This window comes from Ptychodera flava, chromosome 4, assembly GCF_041260155.1.
Source record: "Ptychodera flava strain L36383 chromosome 4, AS_Pfla_20210202, whole genome shotgun sequence".
Classification (NCBI taxonomy): Eukaryota; Metazoa; Hemichordata; class Enteropneusta; family Ptychoderidae; genus Ptychodera; species Ptychodera flava.
In genome coordinates, this window is record NC_091931.1 from 21,850,882 (window position 1) to 21,874,573 (window position 23,692).

At 38.3% G+C, this 23,692-nt stretch overlaps 2 protein-coding genes across 2 annotated transcripts in view; one reads left to right on the forward strand and one right to left on the reverse strand.

Moving 5' to 3' along the window:
• Nucleotides 1-2,773: 2,773 nt before the first annotated feature.
• The window catches only part of LOC139132163 (ufm1-specific protease 2-like), a 38,335-nt gene continuing 17,416 nt past the window's right edge, over nucleotides 2,774-23,692 (reverse strand). Inside the window, exons 3-15 of the mRNA XM_070698553.1 lie at nucleotides 12,415-12,577; nucleotides 11,462-11,559; nucleotides 10,583-10,796; nucleotides 9,975-10,252; nucleotides 9,497-9,584; nucleotides 8,548-8,699; nucleotides 8,204-8,306; nucleotides 7,904-8,050; nucleotides 6,654-6,832; nucleotides 5,998-6,096; nucleotides 5,469-5,571; nucleotides 3,937-4,061; nucleotides 2,774-3,083 (exon numbers count right to left, since the gene is read on the reverse strand). Coding sequence (XP_070554654.1) covers nucleotides 2,997-3,083; nucleotides 3,937-4,061; nucleotides 5,469-5,571; nucleotides 5,998-6,096; nucleotides 6,654-6,832; nucleotides 7,904-8,050; nucleotides 8,204-8,306; nucleotides 8,548-8,699; nucleotides 9,497-9,584; nucleotides 9,975-10,252; nucleotides 10,583-10,796; nucleotides 11,462-11,559; nucleotides 12,415-12,577 — 1,836 coding nt within the window. The 3' untranslated portion in view covers nucleotides 2,774-2,996. The remainder of the gene's footprint in view (nucleotides 3,084-3,936; nucleotides 4,062-5,468; nucleotides 5,572-5,997; nucleotides 6,097-6,653; nucleotides 6,833-7,903; nucleotides 8,051-8,203; nucleotides 8,307-8,547; nucleotides 8,700-9,496; nucleotides 9,585-9,974; nucleotides 10,253-10,582; nucleotides 10,797-11,461; nucleotides 11,560-12,414; nucleotides 12,578-23,692) is intronic.
• On the forward strand, nucleotides 14,251-21,989 carry LOC139131185 (solute carrier family 25 member 43-like). The gene is made up of 4 exons (XM_070697158.1): nucleotides 14,251-14,900; nucleotides 15,772-15,947; nucleotides 16,357-16,491; nucleotides 17,118-21,989. The coding sequence occupies exons 1-4, from the start codon at nucleotides 14,375-14,377 to the stop codon at nucleotides 17,286-17,288; spliced, it is 1,008 nt and encodes a 335-aa protein (XP_070553259.1). The 5' UTR covers nucleotides 14,251-14,374; the 3' UTR covers nucleotides 17,289-21,989.

A 23,692-nucleotide genomic window follows, 5' to 3' on the forward strand; every position in this document is an offset into this window, starting at 1 on the left:
AACTAAGAAGGCTGAAAATTTTTCTTACTCCAAGAATGATAGCCCAAAATTGGTGTAGACCAGAAAAGTTTAGTAAGAATTTGAGAGTTTGAATATTTGTCCCCAAAGCACATTCTACCTTAATGAATTAAAGGTTCATAAAATTTATGGGAATATATGTTTTCATTTTTTATTGAGAGCTTCCTGTTTAACTGGTAGACCAGGGAAATGATCTATAAGGGTTAGAATTACTTAAAAAATTACTTCCGCGAGCATTACTTTGAATATGAACAGGGACCACTGCCTTGTGCTGTGGCAGTCAACTACAGTCAATGAAGTCTTACCTGTTGTTAGGCTGGATGGCAAAAAAAATTGTTGTACCGGTGTCGTCCATATTTTGTCAGCTCTGAAACTTTTTTGGTTGAAATACCATCGCAAATAACTCCCATAAAGTTATTCCGTGCATACTTATAAACTAGAGGCCATCTCATTGGCCCTTTGTCATAAAAATTCTGAATATTTTCTGCTTGTACAACAGCTAATGGTGATGGGAGTCGACAAATGCAGAGGACGAGGTGCAGCTTCTATGTCAGTGATGTATTTGTGTATTTGTAAACATGCTGGATGATGCCTAATCTTCAGATATTTATCTTCTTGTTCCAGGAAGTGCCACTTTACTAGCCACGTGTACATTTTCAGTGGCAGAAACTTTTTTTCTTGGTAGTTTCATCCATTGCTAACAGGTAGGGTTGGTAAACAACTGGCAAAAGTATAATTTTTCCATATATCAGTACAGTATTGACTTGGTCTGTCCCCACATAACATATTTGACACGTGATAATTTGAAGACCATATCACAAACAAAAAGAAACACAAAGACTTATCCTACTATGACATATGAATACAATGTTTTTGACAGATTCACCTGATAGAATATGAGCAGGTCTCTTGGCGCCATGAATTTCAATGACCTTGCACAGCGTTTCAAATGACAAGATCAACACTTCCAACTACCCAAATCCCAAAATACTCTTAATTTTCTTTCAAAGATAAAATTTTAATGGAGGCATAGTCTGACACAATATATGCAGTTTATGGAAGATAATGGCTTACAGCAATTTATGATTCAGATCTTTTTCTACTTGGTTCATATTCAACGTTGACATTAGAAGTGTCTATATGTACATGGTAAACAGTTGTAAAGGTAAATGCAACAATGACATGCATGTGAATTTTAACCCTTTTACCACCATGGTTTGGCCCATTGTTGTCGATGGTGATTTGGGACCTGTTTACAGGGGCTCAGGGGGTGAGCAGATTCAATCAATACCAGTAAGTAGCTCTACTAGACTCAGAGTTTACCTTCAAAAACTATTTGCCGTCTGAGTGGACTTTGCTCACGTGTTTCAAAAATTTGATCATGTCACACAATCTGACTACATATGTAGCGATGGAGAATTTATCCCTCAAAGATGTGCTATTTGTTTCCAGAAATCTTTGCTGTTTGCAAATTATATGTTACAAGTTGTTAACTCAGCTGTCAATCATTGCATCAACAGCCAAATCTTCTGTTGCTTTTTCTATGTTCCAAGTTTGACAAAACAAGTCATTGACAGTGACATAGTCCCCACTTGTAAAGGAATATTAGTCTTGATGGGGCAGGGAAATGTGGTTATCAAGAAGTATCACTGGAGTGTATATGTTGAGATCTATGGGCACATAGGTCTATGTCGTTGTTCCCAATTTGAAACACATGAGGCATGTCTAAGTTATGGTTCTAAATCGGGAAAAAGATCAGACCTCTAGCTGTATTGGCCAGCCAAGAAATATATTTGCGCATAATAAATGAAGTACAAGATGTGACATCTTCAGGTCTAATATCCTATAAAAATTGGAGGGTATAGAACTTGTGGTTACTGAGTTATGCATGTGTATAATCAAGGTCAAAGGTCATCGAGGTAACGTGACATTCTGAAAAAAAAAATTGTATTGCTAATTAATCCCTATATGCCAAAAATCAGACCTCTAGCTCTATTGGCTCGCTCAAAATTAGATATGTGCATAATTAATGAGGTACAATATGTGGCGTCATAAGCTGTCCCATCATACCATACATGAAGGATGTAGCACTTGTGGTTACTGAGTTATGGACAAATATGTATATTTGAGGTCAAAGGTCACGTGACATTGTCAAAATATCTGATATATCTGCGTGAACGGAGGGACATGACCCGATCTATAAGGCCCCTGGACTTCATCGGTGGGGACTAAAAACTGTGTCACTGAATCCTTTTTGCAATATGAATACGATGAGAAACTAAATTTTTATTTTACTTGGCCTTATACATGGGATTCTATGGACAGCTGACTTATACATGGTAGTCTATGGTGGTGAAAACTAAAAAGTCCTCTAACACGGCCAAATTTGATCGCATTGTGAAACAAATCGACGTGCATCTGTATGGGGTAGGGTACTATCCTTGTGCAAAGTTTGAAAGAAATTGACCAGGGCATGTCTGAGATATCTGCGTGAACGGACGGACGGACGGACGGACGCACACACGGATGCACACACGCACGGACATGACCAAACCTATAAGTCCCCCCGGACGGTGTCCATGGGGACTAACAAAGGCCCTACAAAGAAGTGAAAATTAGAAGCCAAGGTGATGTCAGACAAGCCACAATTCTCTCTTTTCATCCATTTCTTTATTCTGACAGAATGTAAATGTACATATATATATATATTAATGGTAAATTTATAAATTCACTTCCAAATATATATATATATATATATATATATATATATTCCTTTCAGGAAATTTAATGATAAATTTATCACTTCCAACAGTCGAATTAATGTACAATTGATAATAAAATTTTGTATTTCAAAAATTGTCCCTTTGAGAGAGTTGAGAGTGAGTTGGATAATTGGACAAATTCTTCATAACCACTGTGGTAGTGGCGTTCCATTGTCCGTTTTAGTTTGTTTGCTTGCTGATCGTTGCAAATTTTATTCAAATCATGATGGGCCTCTGCGGCATGCAAAGGTTATAGTAGGCAGTCTGGTCCCAGAAGTCTGTGCCTTTCCATCCACACCAGCCCTAATGGAATGGAAAAATCATAGTAAGACTTTCATGGCCTCCCCCTGTCATAGGGATGTAATGATGAAGAAAGAATATGATGTAAATAGAAAAAGATTTTTCTGGGAACTTAATCAGTCCATGGCACCTCAACAATCAAATAATGCATGTAACTGAAATAGCTATATCTTGATATTTTTCACAAAAAATAAGACAGCATCACAAAATTTCGTCATTTGACAACACACAATGACTTTGGATGTCTGTTTGAATTAATGTTTTTCCTCAACTTTCCTACTTGCTAGCTGTAATGAAATGACTTGATAGATGTATGCCGTACATTACAAATATTTCTAAAAGTTTGTTTCATAAGCACAAAGTCATTCAGTCTACAATTACTGCATCTCATATACACAATTTCTGAAGAATGCATTTACCATAACATAAAGGACTCTCCATAGCAAATTAGATTTTTTTTCACAATTTTTGTGAATTATCAATTGCAAGTTCTTATTCTACTCCATAAAACATTGAAACATCCACTATTTAGCTTGTTATTATTTGTTATTATGCACTGTTATTATTTACATTTGAATTCTAGCCTAGAACAGAATTCACTTGTCAACTATAACAATGCAGTTTACACATGTACAGGCTGAGTTGACAAGCTGAATACTGTGTATCTCAACATGCTTTGAGAAGTATCAAGTAGAACAAGAAATGGCGGCTGACGTTAAAAACAAAAATAGTGACAAAAACCATCAAAAGTTAGAGTTACTGGCCCTTGAATTTGAATATGAAACAGATATGGAAAAAGAGTTGTGCATCTGAGAACACAATGAAGACAGGAAGGCCAAGTGCATAAGTTAATTACCTTGTCTTGAATCACTTTGAGATCTTCATCACCAGTGTAGTGCGGATCAAGTATCAGAAATTTGACCTCCCCACTAGTCTTACTGAAATCAACACCCAGGATTGTGTGAGCCAATACACCCCCACCTGGAAATAATTAAAACAGAAAACCCCCCCAAAAGAATGAAAGAAATCAAAAAGTATTTCACTTCTAACTTGGAGTGGCGTATCTATAATGCATATTACATCGATGCCATATTTTTTAGAAATTCATTTTCTTTTGCGGCTTAAATTTGTTTTGAAGTTTACAAACTAAGGTGACGTTTGTAGGTAGTATAACAGGGGTATGGCTAATTCAAGAGCCATGTGCCGTGTTCCCACGTGACACGTGCTGGAGCACCAAATTTTACAGGTGATGAGTCACATTCTGCAGTTTAAGCTAGAAATAGATTCATGTTCACTCCAGTTTACATTTAGGTCTTTGTACTTCCATGGTAATACACAGATCAAAAATAAGCTTGGCCAAAAGTTAGAGCTGATGCTCCCTTACCGGCGACTGCAAATATAATGGGGTAGCAGATCCGCCAATTACTCAGCTAATTCTTACATAACAGAATTATGGAAACACATTTACAAAGTATATCTTTCATTGCCCACAGAGAATGTGGTGTTCAACAATACAGATATATGTAAGTATCATATCCAAATGAATTCTGAAAGAGTTATAGCCCATTGCACGTCTTGAGGAGGAAAGTTTGAAAAGTTCACCTATAGTTTGCTTTGGAACTTCAAATTTCAATCAGTAATGGAAACCAAGATTAAAGATTGCAAATTTTCGGATAATCAAAAGTATTTGCCACAATTCATTGGTACAAGTATTTGCCATTCCAAATATCTGCCATTCTCTCGGTTTAGTCGGTAGGCGAGAAAATTAGATTTTTGGTTTCTGCAAAGACAAGAAGCAGAAAACTTCACTTTCTCTTTGCATTTCCAAATAAGCCTACACTAGCTATTGCCAACAATAGATTTGTTGGATTTTGAGTCTGCAAGTCTGTCCTGGAGGCACAGTCTGCCTTCAATTGCTTGTACTCTGAACAAAGCGGCCTTCATATAAAACCCATTATCCCGGTTTGTTACAATGCGATTACGCAATGAATCCCAGTTCAGTGATTTCATTGTTGAATAGACAACTTGTCTGGCCATAAATATGACAAAAAAGGCCAGAAGAACTCTCTTTTTGTCTCTTGTTTAGGATTTCAACAATAGGTTACTGGTCAAAGAAAAACAAGATCTTGCAAGCAGGTCTCATCGATGCCGGTGTGAACATGGCTGATTACACTTGTAATGATGTACTCAAATTTGCTTGTTCTGTATCTTGATGGACGTAAATGCTTAGAAAGTAAGCAATCGTAAAAAATGGATTCCAAAGTTTTGTCCTCTTTAATGTACATTTTCCTCCGGAGAAATAGACGTCCAGATGGTCAAAGTATTTGGCATGATTGTACCATGCATTCTTCACAGTGAATAGCCTCGTCCACCTGCCGACAAGCTTACCTATCATTATCGGAGTTCCTTGTGTCTGGAAGTGTACGGCAAGTTCCCGTCCTTTGTTTGCTAATTCGGCGCCGTTCGAGACAAACATGATCTTGGAGGTCACCTTAGAAGCACAATGGAAGCACGGGAAAATTAACACACCACTGACTTAATAACGCTTCAGACACCCCATCTCCCCAACTAGAGTGGGGAGAATGCATTATTTATTTCTACAAAGGAAACTCACCTAACCTGTTCAACACTTACCATTGATAGCAATAGGTTTCAATGGGTTTGGGTGAAACCATGGTGATAAAAAGGGTTAAGTCAATCTGTCACCCTTCAAATCTTACAACGGCAAAATAAAGCTTTAAACCAATGCATTTTACTGTAAACTGAATAAAAGTTGCTATTGACCATTAGAGAATAGCTGAAAGTTGATTTTGTAACTTCAACAATATTGTCTGCAATTTCTCTCTATCCTGAGTGAGCACCACTTTATTTCATTTTGAAATACTACATGGACACAAAGGATGAAATGCCTACTTACATCAAATAACTGATTGAGACAGGTGCTGACTTCTATGGAGCCAATCCACTGTCTGCTGCCAACAAATTTTGCTGGTTTGTCATCCACATCCACCAGGGCCTGAACAAAAAAAAAAGGTGAAAACATTTAACTGTGACATGCCCAGTAGGGGGGAGGGGAGGGGTACCATCTATCGCTGCTGATACTATCAGCGGTACAAAGCTGACAAGATTCTGTAAAAAGTTGATGATCTGGATGCTGGCACTGTTGTGGATGCTAATCAATGACTTGTTGTACTTAGGGGCTGTGGATAATTAAAATGTGTGCACGGTAAACCGCAACCACGTGCGTTTGGCCTCAACCCCCCTCCCCTGAACGAAAGACTTAGTTTGGAAGTGCAAAAATCCAACCAAGCCTCATTCTGTATCAGCATACCTACAATTGGTAATTATGTCGCTATGAAATCACACATACGCTACGTGGTAGGTCAAAAGAATATTTTTAAAGGTTAGAGAGTCAGATTATCTGTCCACAAGGCACTTGCTATCAGGAGAAGTGACCGGTTGTGCTATGACAAGGTTAGGGATTTGAGTTTGGTTGTAAGCAGGAATTTAAAAAAAACCCAAAAAACAGTAAACAGCAAACAGCAAAGCTTGTGACAGGATATCATTCAATACCTGTTGTATTTCTCTGTGAGTTGGTACTGGTTTATCCGTGTAACCTTGAAGTCTGAACCATGAACAGATGGTCTGTAGTGATCTGTAAGCACAACCCCATCCATTGTCGTCCATTCTGTCTTGCATGTAGTGATGATATGCATAGGCGCCATACACCAATGAGACTTGCCCATCAGCCACTGGAAATCAAAACACAAATGAAATATTTTCATAAAGTGATGGATTGGTTTGGAAATTTGGAATTGGCAAAATTCAGAGTTTGTGTCACACATCAAAGGGCCAGTAGCTGTAACTACACATATTGATGATTGATGACAAAAATAGAAAAGAAAAGTCATCAAAAAGTGACAGTGCTGCACTGTCCCATGCAAGTTTGTTGGATTGTTGAATGTAATGCTAGCAAAGCTACATAAACCTTAGACCCTAAGGGCCGATGCATAAACTGAATTTTGAAAGATAAAGCAATAATACAAAACATTTCACTGGGATTTTGTTTCGCTGAATCACTTTTCTGAGTCAGAGCATGGTCCTGCATTCATGGACGTGTCACTGCAACCAAAAACCACTTTTCAGTAATTTTTTTCATGTTTTATAACATTCCATCGAGGAGATGTCCCAGTGCAAGAAGCCATCAATATTGAAGCAGAATACACCTCCGAGACACTAGACAGATATTCCGACATTCCAACTTTTATAATACATTTTTGCTGAACCACTTGTGGGGGCTCATTTTGAAGCTCAGGGAGTAAATAAAGTTTTCACCGGCTTATTTTTTGGTGAAAAATCAAAAATTGTGTTTCGCCCCTAGAGTCAATAAAGGGATGGTGGGCACTTTGAATTTCAAGTGTTGTTAGATATCAGGTAATTTGTTTCTCTAAGTACCGGAGTTTGTATGGTGACCCAAATTTTATCTTGATTTCAAAAAGTTTAAATTTCCTTGTGAAAAGTTAGGGCAGATGTGTAAGTCTAAATTTTGCGATGCCCCAAACTACCTAAAAATCAAATCTAATAATTTGTTAATTGTATCATTGCAAATATTAGAATCTATAGGCATGATTTGTGAGAAAATATTCAAAGCAAACAAAATTCAAGAGAATGGTCAAGTTGCAATGTAAGCCAAATCTGTTTTGTCAACTTCTTCTAAGATTTGCTGTTGCTAAAAAGCAAATTGTGCGACAATTCATTTTCTTGGCCACTCTTTATCAGTCTGCTTTTTTGTATGTTTCTGTCTATCTGTTTGTCTGGCTCACCTCCTGAGGGCGGTAGTCCTACATGAGTATTCTTTAAGTAAACATCAGTTGACGGTTCATCGGCGAAGACGTGCCTGTTAACTCTCCTCAACAGCGGCCTGGTCTTGGGCAACATCAGTCTGGAATGCAACGTCTGACGGTGTGATTCTGATGAGAGAATGGTTGATGCGCAATGTTATTTGTGCCTTCTGTACTATGAGTACCTGTTCTGTCATGGCCATACATCATTGCTGAAATGAGGGAGAACTGGTGTCAAAACACAGAGGCAACCCTAATCAGCAAGGGAAATATGTACCCTACCTAGCTCCTCTTCCGTCTTTCCCTGTGGATAAACTGTGGATACAAGATGTGGAAAACCAGGAAGATAAAAGTGATATGCTTCAGGGATGAGAATATCTGAATCCTGAAAGAGATGAACAAACAGAATGATGATTATGAATGTGATAATTCAACTGTAGAGACATTCAAGCAGTGAATCATGCACAGTGGGGTGTCAGATATTTTCATAGAATTTTGTGGTCAACACAAATGGTAAGGCTCACTTTTAACTTGTCAAATCTGTACATACATGTTGCACTGCCTGACAAAATCAATTTCTAAGTTTGCGACGGAAAGGTAAAGAAATGCAAAGAAAGATTTCATACCTTGGCAAAGAGAAGTAAAGACTCTTCCATTGATTTTATTTGGGTACAAATTCCATGAGAAAACAGTGATGGTAATGTTGAGACAGGGGAATTCTTGTCAGCCACTGCGACCACATTGATGGGTAAATGAACAGATATGTGCTGGAAATTTCCTGAAAATGCAAAGTCAACAGTGCTTTCAGAGTCTTTGTTGTGTGATGCAATGAGTAGATATGGGAAAAGTAATTTGAAACCACAAGATATTGGTTAGTTTCAGGAGAAGAAATCTGACAATACGTCAAGGAAGAGAAATCTGACAATACTTTGTCTTGGGGATAGATATTTGTACTGTCAAACTTCAACAATACCAGAACCTTTTTTTTTTGGTATACCACTTATGGGGGTCATTTTCAAGCTCTTGAAGTAAATATAGTTTCTTCAACCTTATTTTTGTGAAAAATCAAAAATTTTATTTATCCCCACAGAGTTACCACAGGGATGGCGGCCATATAATCAAGTGTCAGTAAATATTGGGCAATAATTTTTCCCAAGTAACAAAGTCTGCACAGTGACCTCAAAATTTCATTCTTTTTTTCAAAAGGGAATGGTTTAATGTTTCCTTGAGGAAATTTTGGGCAAAACTGTAACTCTTTAAATTTTCAGGTTCAAAATACCTTAAGGAGTTTCTCTATGAGGCACATCTTTATATAGTATTAAATGACAGACATTGGAGAAAGTTAATCTCAGATTTTTGTCTGGAAGATTTCCTCAATAGCCATGAGTTCTATTACAATAGGCATCTGTACTATAGCTCTTTGTCTATATAAACTGAATAAACATAGATGAAGTTTTGATAGAAGTGAATATGTCACTGGAAATAAATCATGCACAAATGATTTCACATGATTTAAATAAGAATATTCAATCATTGTTTGGGAAAAAAGGTTTTGAATTGAAAGCTGATACATACGTTGCTGATAATGAAGTATGGGGGCGCTGTTCGGAATATGCTGATTGTCCTTGCTCATATTTGACAATATTTGGATATTAATACTCTCCTGGAAATAGAAATACACAGTTGAGAAAGAAATATCACATCAGGTTATCCTTATCATGCAAAAAAGTCTCTTTAGCTTGCAAATATAAATATAAATCTGATTTGAAGAAAAATTGCCCAGGTTGAATCAAATACTAGTGTCATTGCATGCACATGTATACAGGACAAAACAGCGTATGAAATAAACCACTGGAATCGAACATTGAAGTGAAACTGAGATATGAAGGAAAAGGTTTGCTAAGCATATTAGTGCCAAACCATTGATGCTACTGGTGTAATCAACATTGTACAAAAAAAACGGTAGCTTCCCACCCAAGCAGAGATCATGCATGCCAATTGTAGTCCAAATATTTCACATTTCTAAAGACAATTGAACATTTTTTAAAACAACCTTAGCAACTTTGCCTTTCGTAGATTTTTTGCCAGATTTCCTTCCAATTTTCCCTTTCATGCCCGGGACATCAAAGCCATCTTCCTCCTCATCCTCCTGAATGAATCCCACTATCCTCTCACATGGAGAATCTGCTGCAATTTCAGTGATGTTCATTCCTTTTCTGTCTTCATCGGACTGCATAAGAATGCCGCTGTTGCTGACGTGGTACACTGTACTGCTCTCACACACTTTACTCTGTAAGCGTTGTGAACCAGCAGCTAGCGCTTCAGCTGAACCTGTCAGGGGAAATGGTTGTACATATTTAGTGAAAAATAAACAAGGCAGCCACTTGAAAAATAATTATGACACAATTCTTGATTTGTGCTCTTACATTACATTTTACGGGCAAGTTGAACTGAAATATTATTTGACAGTCTATTAGGTTACTATGATTTGTAAACCATAACATCATGTCATTTCTTTGTAAAGTTTAACTCTAATGGTCCATCCAGACAGTGGGAATATCCATAGAAAAATGTCTGAACAGCTCTGAAGCCCTTTAGAGGATTTGCTGTTGGGAGGAAAACGTGAACACAATAATGTCCAAAAAGTTTCTGAACTCTGACCATTTATATTCTCAAATTCACATTCCAATGTCAAGGACGCTTTGATTCTGAACATCATCAGTTCATTTTGCAGACTGACATCATCGATGATCTCGACGTCACAGCTGTCCACTCGGTTCTCGTCCGCATGGTAGCAGAAGAAGCTGTCGTCGTTGATCTCTTCTGAGCCGCTAGCAACGTGAAGTATCAAGAGCTTGTCAACGTCAAGAGTCTCCTACAAAAATAACAACGGTGAGAAAGACAGGATTAGAAACTCTGCCTCCAGTGGATATACTATCCTGCGCTATTGTTTTCATTGTCAATCATGCATCAGTGCAGTAAGGTTGAATCTGAAAATTTCAGTATTTGACAGGTCTACCAGAAAAACTTTACATTTTAGTAATTGTTACCATGAATGTGAAAAATGGGCTTATAAATATTGGGATAAATGATTTATGCAAAAGTTTTACTTTGATTGAATTTTAGCCGATGTAACAAGTCATTCTGGGTTATTTCAAGGGGAAGAGTGATTTCCACCAAAATGTCAGCTGCAACCTTCTTGCACTGAAGCAACGCACTGTGGATGGCATTTTATTGAAGGGTTCTGCGACAGGCTGCAAGTACACTGAAAATTCTTTATTTTGAATAAGGTTTTCAAATGTTGTGTTGTTCAGGAGCTTTTGAGAGTTTGCTCTCTAGCTTCTTAGGACTTTGAGTCAATTTATTAATGTCTTGAAATTTCCTTCATGTAGTATGTAAAATTTTCATCGGTCATTGGGAACACTTTTGAAAAAGTGTTGAGTCAACGTGGCTATAAGCTGATAAGGGCACACTGGCTTTCATCATCAGTTGCCAATAGATGGCGCTGTTCTCTGGAATATATAGATGCATTTCACTTACCAGGAAACTCAAGGAAACTACTGCTTTACACTTTCTGAGAACATCTGCTGCATTAGCTTGAGACCCATCTCCGTAAAACAATCCACACACTTCAAGACCTGCAAAAGACACAAATTGAATTCTGAGATGAGTAAAAAAAAATAATTCGACAGAATGTGCACTCACTTATCATTGTAATGGTATTTACATAACATTTACCCATTTCCTGCCAAGTTCATATTTCGCCATCAGGTCAAGTTCGTTAAAACTAGAGAAGCACAATATCCCCATTTGGTGCATTTTAACAAAACATTTGACATTTGAAGGCCCCTGAAATAACAGATGCTGTAAAAACGATTTTTATGGACTAAAGCTGTTGGAACAGACCAAGCCAAATGGGTGGAAAAATACGTATGGTTTTGGCTAAATACCGCTTTTCACTGAGTTGTCTGATGGGGAAGTGATACTGTCTGTCTGGGAAAGGGATACTCTTGCAGAATGTTCAGCATGCTTGTTATTCTATACATATTAATCCTCTTTCTACCAGGCTCCACAGACAAATCATAAAATAAATGCAACTTGGGAGAAAGAGGATAAGGATATTCTTTACTTGGATATTGAAATTGGTAATGGTGACAGATAAGTCCCACCTAACAAGTGCGCCACCACAGTTCAGTGTACCCTCTAACTCTTTTCAAGCCAACTTGGGAGTTTCTTGACAGTTCTCTGCATCGATCAAGCCTGTACCAGTACGGGTAGTATGTAAAAATTTCCTGAGTCAAAGAGAACTTTTCTGATCTTGTAGCATTAACTTGGCTTAGGGGGCACACGATCTACACTAAGTAGATATTTCTTGTCGGGGACTCAATAAAGTTGAAATACAGATAAAAGCATTGGGATAATCTATTTCATATAAATGAAACACATCTAGTGTCTATACAGTGGTTATATTACATCAATAAATGTCTCCTCACCAGCTGGAAGTAGATGCTGTGTTTTAATCAATTCATCACTCAAGTTCCGTGATTGAAGACATGCTGTACAACTGGTGACGTATGTGCATTTTGTTGTCGAGACACTGACCAGAAATCCCAGGACATTACTCCCATCACCGCCTCCGACATGAAGATTGAGTCGCTGTGGAAATCAGAATTGATGTAATTAATTGGGGAGACTTCTACAGTGATGCAAAAAGTAGTTAAAGTAGTTCACACCTTGGAAATGAAAAAATTCAACTTTTGCTCCCTTGCCATACCTGCGTTATCTCTTTGGAGAATATGAAATTCCAGATTTTCACAAAACTAAGCTGGTGAAAGCATTATTTATTCCACTAGCTTCAAAATGAGCCCCCACGTGAGGTAGGCCATAGGAATATTGTAAAAGTATGAGTCCATTATATATCTGTCCCCAAGAGACTTTCCACCTTAATAGTCGACCAACTAACACAGAAAACTCAAGTCCCGCCATGACATGACGGAGGGACTGTTGTATACTGCATCAGATGCCAAAAGTATTCATTTGAAAAGAGAACCTACATCTTTCATGCTTCAGGTTAGAGATTTGCATATAAAAGACACACTGCGAATTAGCTTTCGAAGTTTGGAAAAGGTACATATTAGCATGTAAGCATTCTGCTCACGAGATTTCTGTTAATACTGTCTGCATGAATGACTGCTTAGCCATGAAATTCATGTGCCTAGGTTTGCATCAATTATTTTGGTGAACTTTTGGACTGTCTTTGTTTCCAACATAGGAGATCATGAGATGGATGTTGGTGTCAAAAATAAAGGCTACAGCAGTATATTAATAGTAACTACACTAAGGTCAGGCTCCAGGACTCAAGTGACAATTAATCCAGACTATCTATCTAGTGCTACCCAGTACTTCCACGAAGAAAACCTCACATCATTTTTTTGTGGCAAGGAATAATTATCTATTTCCCTCAGATTGCATGGTCCCTCCAATAATTTCAGGTGATGGTAGGTCTTACCTCTTCCGACACAAAATTTTGGTACAACACTGTAGTTTTCTATGGAAAACATATGCCACTTTTGTCATCCTAATTTGACAATGAGGCAAACTTTTCTGCAGAAAACTATGGCCTGCGGCCCCTCCACAAAACTATGGGGTGAGGTTGTACACGGTATAATTCTTGACAAGGCGCCGCCCCCACAATTTTATGCTCTTCTTGTCTCTAAAAACAACATGCTTGGAGGTAGCCTTCTTCATGTTCCCACACTCACAGAATGAGTTCTGATACGGTAGTTGTACCATAGACAGAAGAGCCCCCTTCTATGGTTGTACGTACTGCACCACGCGTGGTGTACATGTACAAAGTGCCATATGGCATGTGGCCAGTGGTGACACATGTGACAGCGCCATCGGCACATACTGTGTCCGACAAAACTCGATAATTGACATCAAGAAGTGGCAGATTCATTCACTGGTTATGTAATACACTGTACCATAAACAAACAATCGATGACAATCGAATAAACAGTACCTGTAATACACTTTCTCGAAAAACCTTCACGTTGTTCATGCTTCTGATCTGCCGGTAAACCACTTCCGGGTCGAACGAGTCACAAACTTTTCTGCATTTTTATTTATACGCGAAGACAAAATAGTACCCGATCACTAAACTGTGCTTTTCCCTGTAATAATCATGGTAAGACAAATCTCTTCAGTTAAAAAGCTTCTTTATGATGAAATCTAAATTTAATTCGCTGTTAATTTTCTAACACGACATTTCTTTACCCCTATCATTTAGGCGGAAGGATCTTTAATATGTTGGGTCACTTATACAGGCGAACAAGTTTAAAGGTCATACAAAAGTAAGGTCGCGAGCGTGGAGCGAGATGCGGTTAGTGGCAACATGATGTCGACGTTGGTTTACCGTCTTAGTGTGTTTGGATAGAGCTGTAGTTTGTAAATATGGTAGGTAGACCGAACAGAGACCATAGACTGACATTTTTCCAAAATTTTGCTTGTGGAGGGATTGCTGGCATCGCCAGCAGATCGCTCACTTCACCGCTGGATGTCGTGAAGATTCTGGCCCAAGTCGGAACGAAGGACACCAAACGGGGTTTTCTGCGGACTTTCCCAAATTTGTACAGAAATGAGGGGATCAGGGCATTCTGGAAAGGAAATCTTATGGGATGCATCAGACTGTTTCCCTTTTCTGCGGTGCAGTTCGCAGCATTTAATTACTTCAGGGAGCGTCTCCAAGACAACTATGGACGATTGAGTACGCCGGATGCATTGATTGCGGGCACCCTTGGCGGCGCTGTAGCAATAGTGGTCACCTATCCCACCGACATGGTGAAAACAAGACTGATAGTACAACGTATCCACCCCACAGAAGGAAGGCATTATAGGGGTATAGTCCACGCTTTCAAAACAATATTTCGCCAGGAAGGATTTTTTGCATTTTACAGAGGGATGTGGACTTCACTCATGGGTAAGATACAAATACACGGTTGCACCCCGTAAGTTCTGTTTGTGAACAATCATCATCATCATCCTCATCATCATCATGATGTCACTCATCTTTATCATTATGATCATAATGATGATAATGATGATGATCGTAATCATCATCATCATCATCATCATCATCATGTCACTCATCTTTATCATTATGATCATAGTGATGATAATGATGACGATCGTAATCATCATCGTAATCATCATCATCATCATCATCATCGTCAGTAACAATAATTACACATCAGTTATTTGTTACCTGAAATGTTAAAGATAGGAAACCAAATTTTGAGAACCAACACATAAACAACAACCCCAACAACACATCCCTACCCCCTCCCCCCAAGTCTTTGAAGAACATTACTTGTATAAGTTGTAAGACCATCTTAATTTGTCTGATGACAAAGGATAAAGCCCCAATACAGTGAAAGCAGCAATAGTGTAAAGTCATTTACATAAGCTTGGCAAATTCAGGCTGACCACTAGAGTAAGTGCTACTGAAGCATAGTCTAATAGAATATGTATATGTACGGATGTATGTATGTATCAAAAACTTTAAAACCACAGCTACTATCATCTCAGCATTTGGTGAGCATGAGGACCCAAGGGTGGAGATGTGAATTTGTTCAAATGAACATGTTGTTTTTCAGAATATGCAAATAGTAAAAAAGCAAAAGCCGTCAAATTGCTGAAATTCTGTAACTGCAGACCAGATTGAGTTGATATTTGGTTCACAGGTATGTTGCATAAATCCTGTGCAGCTTTCTTTATTGGTGGCGATATCTTTTCTCTTATCTATAGAATTACACGTTAATCATAATAATAATCTCTGGTGTCTGTTTCAGGCACTATACCCTTTGCAGCCACTTACTTCTGGGCATATGAAATCCTTCAGGAAGCTGTATGGCAGAAACCCAGATACATGCTGTCTCCAACGGAGAACTTCTTCAACGGTTGCATAGCTGCTGCATTTGCACAGACTGCGTCCTATCCCTTTGATACCATTAGGAAAAAGTTGCAAGTAAGTGGTGCAATTTTGTGTGTGTGTGTGTGCTCATTGAACTAAGTTCAAAGCAGTCTCCACTACTGAAGTTGTCTTTGATTGTTAAAATAGTAGCATTGGTGGTCATATTAGCCTCTCTTGTGTGTAAAACCTGGTCAAAAATTATGAACAGTACAAACATCATGATGGTATCCAAGCCAGCCATTTTGAACTTTGGAAGGTCGGAGGTCACATAGAGCTAAAGCTATGATGATATGTTTTGTCTTTGCAATCATGTCTGTCAGGAAACTAAGTTATTAATACCTTGAGTCAGTGCTCAGACATATTTGGCCCTGGCCAAGTTTGCCTGTGTGAACCAGGTTATTGTATCTGTAAATGGGAAATAGAGACAACTGACCCAGTCTTTATTAAACCTTGTCTTTTCAAGGCACAGAGTCGAGTTTTAACGGGAGGAGGAGGAACTGATGTGAAGTTTTATGGCATGATTGCGGGATTTAGGGTTGTGTTTCAGAAATACGGCATTGTAGGTTTGTGGAGAGGGCTCACTGCCAACCTGCTGAAGGTAAGCAGATTTTAATCCAGTTATTTTTCAATGTAAAACTTCAGAAAGTTTGTTTATCTACAGTTCATGTGCAAATCATGATATCTAAAAAGTCACAATGAAAAGTGGTACCAGAAGAATTTTGTTATTCATACTTTCTTATTTTAGGACACTTTTTACTATAGAGTCCACAACTTTTCACTTGTGAGCATTAGATAAGCAAGATTCTCTACACTAGGTATTGTTGAAGTCAATGGACTAACACACTGATTATTCATCTTCCGTACCAAAGACATAGATTTTGTTGAAAGACCTTTCTGTTCTCCTTGTCATACCTCTGTGTATAACCAAAAGTGTTATTTCTTTCTGGTCTTAAAAAATCAAAATTTAGGGGGGGGGGGGGGGGGTAAGGGGCAATAATTAGCTCCCCAAAATCAGTGGTCATTTATCAATGTGATCTGAATCTTGTTAATACATGTATTATTAGCATGAAACTAAGGTATTCTCTCAGTGTCAGTAAAATCATTTTGAATGAGATTTTATCAATTGCTGATGAATTTCTTATCTATTTCTAATCACAGAGTCTATCCTAATTCCAGTTATTCAATATCTGCAGTATGATCACATTGCCATTTCCCCTCACACAGGTTGTTCCATACCATGGCTTCATGTTCGTCACCTTTGAAGGAATGAGAAGATTCTACCTGTACGAGAACGGATACACAGTCTCCATGACCAAAGACACCCCGAAACCTGGTATAGATCAAAGTCTTAGACCTGATGAGCTGAAATCGTTTTCTGCTAGGAGTGTAGAATAGGTAGATTTGCATGATGGCATGACTCGTCCCATTGCTCTAGCTAATAGAAGGTTTTGCATGATTGAGTTGGGGAAGTTCACTGGAAAAATACCCTTTATATTTTTTTTTTAGTTTTTTCTCCAACCACAACACTGTCACTGCTTTACATCTTAGAATTTTTTCCATTCTATGGATGACCCAAAACTCTTTTTTTTTTTGCTTTCCAAACACCTGTTAGACTCTGAATTTCATAAAGCTTCAAAACTGCCGAGTTAGTGAAAGCATCGTCTGTTTTGTTTTTGCAACATTTTTGTCTCTCAACAGTTGCATAAGTGTCAGAGTACATTTGAAAAACATCAGTGATAAACATGTCATGTAGAAAAATGCACATACATGTACTACCCTACACCCAGAGTACAAGCATACATCACTTTGTATTTGAGCTTCTACGACATTGCCATATTAGTCCTTGATGAGTGAAACCCGTCTAAATTACAAAAGCTTTGGTGTGCACTTTAGGCTGTCTGTTGGATGAAAGCTTTTCAAAATTTCAGAGATTTCATCCGGCAGAATTTACTAGTTTAGTAATGGTTGTAACTTTTGATAATATTTCCATTGTGCTGTCACGTTCCCCTTCCGCCTGAAGTTACGGGTCTGGCATGTTTTGAATACACAGTATGTAGCCTTGCAGATGCGCGGCATTGCGTTCAACGTGCGATGTTGTTTGTCAACAAATGAATTCTGGTCAAGACTGAATTCAGTTGTAAACAATAAGATCAAATGTGACACATATACAGACTGTGTTGACTAATTCAACATGAAGCAATTTCAGAAATTTTTTGTAGGGGAATGGGTGGGGGGATGGAATAAGGAAAAACATCAATGAACTTTAACATATGAAAAATATATCAAGAGTTACAACTAGGGTTCATGAATGCAGCAGCTTTGATGTTGTTTCCTGTGTTTGGTTTCAGTCGGGAGACATGCTGCTTTAAGTGAATGTACATGCTTTTATATCGCTGCGTTAAAGCTTTAATACATTGTATTGCTGCATTGTGAATCAGTTTTAGTATTGCTGCATTGTGAATTAGTTTGAATACAACTTATCTTAACACTGGGAAAAAAGTGAAGTGTGCCATTTTCTAGGTGTGTTGTCATTGTATGACAAGGGGCATCATTGTCAGAAAATGTCACTAACATTTTGGTTCATTTTGTCAACCATCCATAACTGAGTGTAGAGTGGTTTTTATGAAAGTTACATCTTTCATGATCCAACGATGTTTTCTGTTCATCATCGTTGTGCAGAAATCTAACATTTCCAACAGATGAAAACGTGGCATTTTAACACTGTGTATATTTTCCCATGTGTGCCATTATTCAGTAAACAGTGAAATATTAGGCACCATTTGTACAAGATTTGAAATTATTGAGTAACTTGCACTTTGAACGTGACTTTCTGCAAGGGAAACATGAAAATCACCAAAAAGTTTGGATCGGTTGATTCAGTCTTGAAAATCCAAAGTTAGTGATATTCTTGGCTAAAGCTATCACAAGCACACAAGAGCACATTGTGAACATACTACTTAACTGGCACCATAGTAAGACTATCCGCAGATTGATTGATTTATGGTTTGTGTGGAATCTCTCAGTAGATTTGGTATGACGCTCAAAAACTACATCTGTTCTCGTGACTGCTTGTGATCTGTCACAGAGTTTGTAAAAGAGACTATGGCTATTGTTTGGCTTTTGCTTATAAAATGCATGTTATCAAGGGCAACAGAATTGATTTCAATCCAGCTTTCCAAGCTAGGATGGCACTTTGCCTTCACCCTGCTTTCTGACGACTGAATGATAGAATGCATCTTACCTGTTCTCATAATTCAGCAATAAAGCACACCCAGCGACAAAATACCACGAGATTTTGACCAGTTCACGACAAATATTCACGATTGATAGCGAGCGCATATATATATATATATATATATATATATATATATATTACAGTGTTCTCACCAGAAAAAAAAATTTGTGGGACATTTTGTCCCGCTGACCAAAAAAAAGCGGGACAACGGATGATTTTTGTGAGACAATATATAAATATGTTAAAAAAAGTCAAACTGCAAATACGAACCTTATCCTATGCATGGAAAAAATAAAGGACTCAACAACTCATTCAGCTTAACAACTTTTTTTGTAAACATTCGGTAAACATATCAACTGATATTGAATATCAGTGCCTCTTAATGAAAAGTCTATGGGACTTTCGTTCTTTCCAGTGTGAAAGTCCATTTCGGGGCCCTCTACCATAACAGTAGTTGCTGGAGTGTCCAGCCATTCAGCTCCAAGTTGATTTCTGTCATTAGTTACGTTTTTTTGCACACTAAACCCCCTTTCACAATCGGCAGAAGGAACAGGCCATGTCAGTGCTATGGCATCTATTTAGATCAGGAAACATATCCCTATGATGTTTGTAAACAATCATCAACTTTTGACGTGAAATTTTGGTCGCCAGCCAAGGCTACAAATTTTGTCAATTGATCGAAGCATGGAAAAAAGACGTCCATGTTTTCACGTATGAGTTCGCTGGAATAATATACTTATCACATACGCAAGCCAAGAATTGATAATTTTTTGCATAATAAGAGAACTTTCCTCCAACTATTCCACATTTAAACCTCTGAACTACTTTTGGAATAATATTATCAATCGGCAGTGGGCAAGTTGTCAATCATTTCCAGTCGTAGTTACTAGGTCGCGTGGGCGAGGAACGGAGCAAATGCCTGATAACATCACGCAACACGTATCTCCCGCGAAGTTTATACATGATTCCAAACATAGCAAAGACCTAAAAATTATCTCAGACAAAGTTGCGTTATTTTTTGAAAACAAAAATTCAATGAATCTCAACGGCACGAACACAACGTCGCGCCCGTCCAGACCCTGGTTGCCATGCGGAACTCACAGTATAATGCTACCAGCTTCAAGTTCGTAGTTTTCGAAAAATGTTCATGTAATTCCTTAGGGATATACAAGCTTAACATTCTTGTGTTTTCGTAGTTCGGATTATTGTTGTCGTAGCCTATGAAAATATTTATCGTGCCCATGACGCCTCCAGCTTCCGCGAATTCCGTTGACATGTACCGGTATGTATGCAAGGCGAACACGTCCAGTGCGTCAGACTACCACAGTCTCGTGTGGTTCAATACACGACGGCCGCTGTGTGGTATACGTAATGCATACCACACATCGGCCATGTATCGAATCACAAGTGACTGTGGTTTAAGTACGCCCTCTGACGGGTATTGCTTCCAGATTGCCTCGGTTTCAACCAGGAAGTGTAATTAGTCTAGTCAATCATTTACGTCCATGGTGAAAAGTACTGGCTGTATGATACGGCCGGCCGGCCATACGGCTGGCACCACGAAAGTTTATAATTTCAAAGGCGCGCCACTATTGGCGCGCACGCCCAAGAAATCCGCGACAAAACAGAAAAATACGCGAGAATGTCGCGGAATCGCGGCCTGGTGAGAACGCTGTATATATATATATATATATATATATATATATATATATATATATATATCACTTGTGCATATATGAAGTGAACTGGTCAAAATGGAGTGGTAGACCACCGCTTGGTGTGATTTATTGCTATTATATCATAACAGTATATTGAAATTATGGCAGGGAATGTCAAAAAAGGATTTTTGCTCTTGCTGAAAGCTTGCTCATGTGCCAACCGTGGTATATCACGAATACACCACGATTCTTTCCACGTCTTGACCGATCAGATCGCTGCATTTGCGCATTCAATATACTGGTATGATATAATACGTGTTATATCTTGTATAAAGTTTAAGGAAATATTGGCTAGAGGTATGGCCATCATTTGTATGAACGCACACAACTCTACCGCATTGATGGAGGAGAAAACAAAAATATTTCTTCTGGATGCATAGTTTCCTTCATTTTGTCAGGCTCTTTTAGAAGTTTTTCCTTCTTTTCACTGTTGAAAGAAACACACTAAGCCAGGGATGTCATAAATGACTTGCAAAGTGACAAACATTGCTTTATTGCCTGTAAATGCATCATACAGAGACACCACCACTCAGGGATAACATGAAAGTACAATTTAAAACCCTGGACTGTACATGTAGCTATTAAAGTGTCCATTTCATCCTTTGTTCAGGATTTAAATTTTTGAGTTGAACAGTTAGACGACTTCACCATATGTGTTTAGCAATGAAATTAAAAATTCCTGTGCAATTTACAATACTAGCATCTTTCAACATGAGAACAAAAAAAAATTCTTTGTTAATTTGTGAAGATTCCAGAATTGAAAACATGCTCAGCTTTCTGAAATTATAAAGTCATGCTAGCAATAGCATGACAGTATAAATGGAAGTAAACTAGACCATGGGTTAGAAAACGTGAAGTGCTGTGTCTATTTCAGTTCAATGGCAGTTCAATGTTGAAAATTTTTTGTCTTTCTCACTCAAAAAAACTTACAAGTGTACATGTGTTAATGCGATAACATGTCATATCGTTTCATCTCTTCAGGAGCATAACCCTGGTGATTTCTCGGAACCTGAGTTGTACAACTACTGCCCTCTATAGGTAGCTTTATGTGTTTCTTTCTGTACACACACTCAAGTTTTAAAGAATGAAGTGTTATTTTTGTCGTGTATGGAATTTGCAATAAAAAGTCATGAAACAAAGAAACCAAGATATTGGGTATATATATAAATTCAGAGATCAGAGAAGGTATATCTATCTTCGCATAAAAATTTAAAAATTCTGACAACAATTTAGATTAAAACAAAAATTGCTCAGCCCTGTGTAAAATGCAGTGGTCCTTGGTTAGAAGTCTATGGTCCACTGGGATTAGCCAACTTGGCCTGCTACTCTGATTTAAATAACTTCATCACCTAGATTTTGTATGATGTATCATTGTGTTCAGTCAAACTGATGTGAGCAAATCATGGGATGATTGCCGCAGATTCATTGGCAGGGCATGCCTCCACCCCTTGCGTAAGAGCTCTGACAAATTCTTGACGAGGTCTTCGTATGTGGGTTCCATAGCTACGTTATTGTCTTCAGAAGGATCGTTTTTAAGTATGTACAACTCCCTGGCATGAAGATCATCCCAGTTCTGGGAAAACGTCCGTGGGTTAAAACCGATCCACTCGACATAATGGTACAAGTCAGTCACCATGGAGTAACCCATGATCTTGATGTCCTTTAAATGCGGCAGATCACTGTTTTCCTGAGGTTGGTCCGAAGGTCGTGGATACTGACTGAATGAGGCATTTTTCCAGTGTAACTGAACAGCGCTGTCCCTGACAGTGCTTGTTAAGCTCTCAATAAGGGGTACAAAACTAAGCCCCTCCGTGCACAGTTCGATTTCTGACGAATTTGCAGGACACAGTGGTGGCACCTTTAATCGGCAGATCTCAGACAGACTTGGGAAAAGATCAACCAGCTCAATATGGTTATCGCTCATGTAGCCTTGAGCCCACTTTAAATTAAAAGACTCTCTTCCTGTAGTCAACTTCCCTTCCTGTGGACTTTGAAGGTCATCAGATTTCCCTCCAGCTGTTTTCAGGCCTCTATCAGTTTCCTTTGCCCTATATCTGCGTTTCCATACATCCTGAGTCCTGTTCAATCCAGCATCTGACCTTGAAGTCTCAAACACATCCACAAAGGAAAATTTCCCTTCTGTCTGCGAGAGCTGATCTGTCACACCAGGTATGTGCACAAGCAGTGGCACCCTAGTTGCAACCTGGAAATTACTGTACTTAGCCCACTCTTGGTGTTCTCCAAGGGACCAGCCTGAGATGGGGAGAAAAATAAGAATACATACATATCGACACATATTTTACATCTAGAAATAAATATCTACACAAATATTCAGGTACATGTCAATACATTGATGGCATAAATGCAGAGATCTGACCGGTCAAGCTGTGAAAGTAACAGCCCTATATTTGCAATATATATATATGGCACTGTTGCAACACATACTAGCTCTCAAATAAATAACTGGAAATCACCTTTTTTTAAAATTTCACACTAGAATTTCAATATGCTGCTATTACGAAAAAACAATAAACTACCTCAGCGACGGGTACATTGCTCAGTTTTGAATAGTACACTATCACTCTCGCATACATCATCTCATGATACGTGTATACCTGTTTATGGATCGGTTCATTACTCAAGCATTCTTGCACCAGGTTTTTATTTGGAGTTTCATGGTACACAGACTCTAACCAGCTGTATCACACATCAAAGCCTAGACTGAACGATAAGGAAAGCATTTTTTTCCCGTAAAATTTGATAAAGGACTGCTAGCCTCTCACTTACCATGATCACCAACCAGCACAATGACAGTGTTGTCTGAAAATCCATACAGGTCCAAGCTT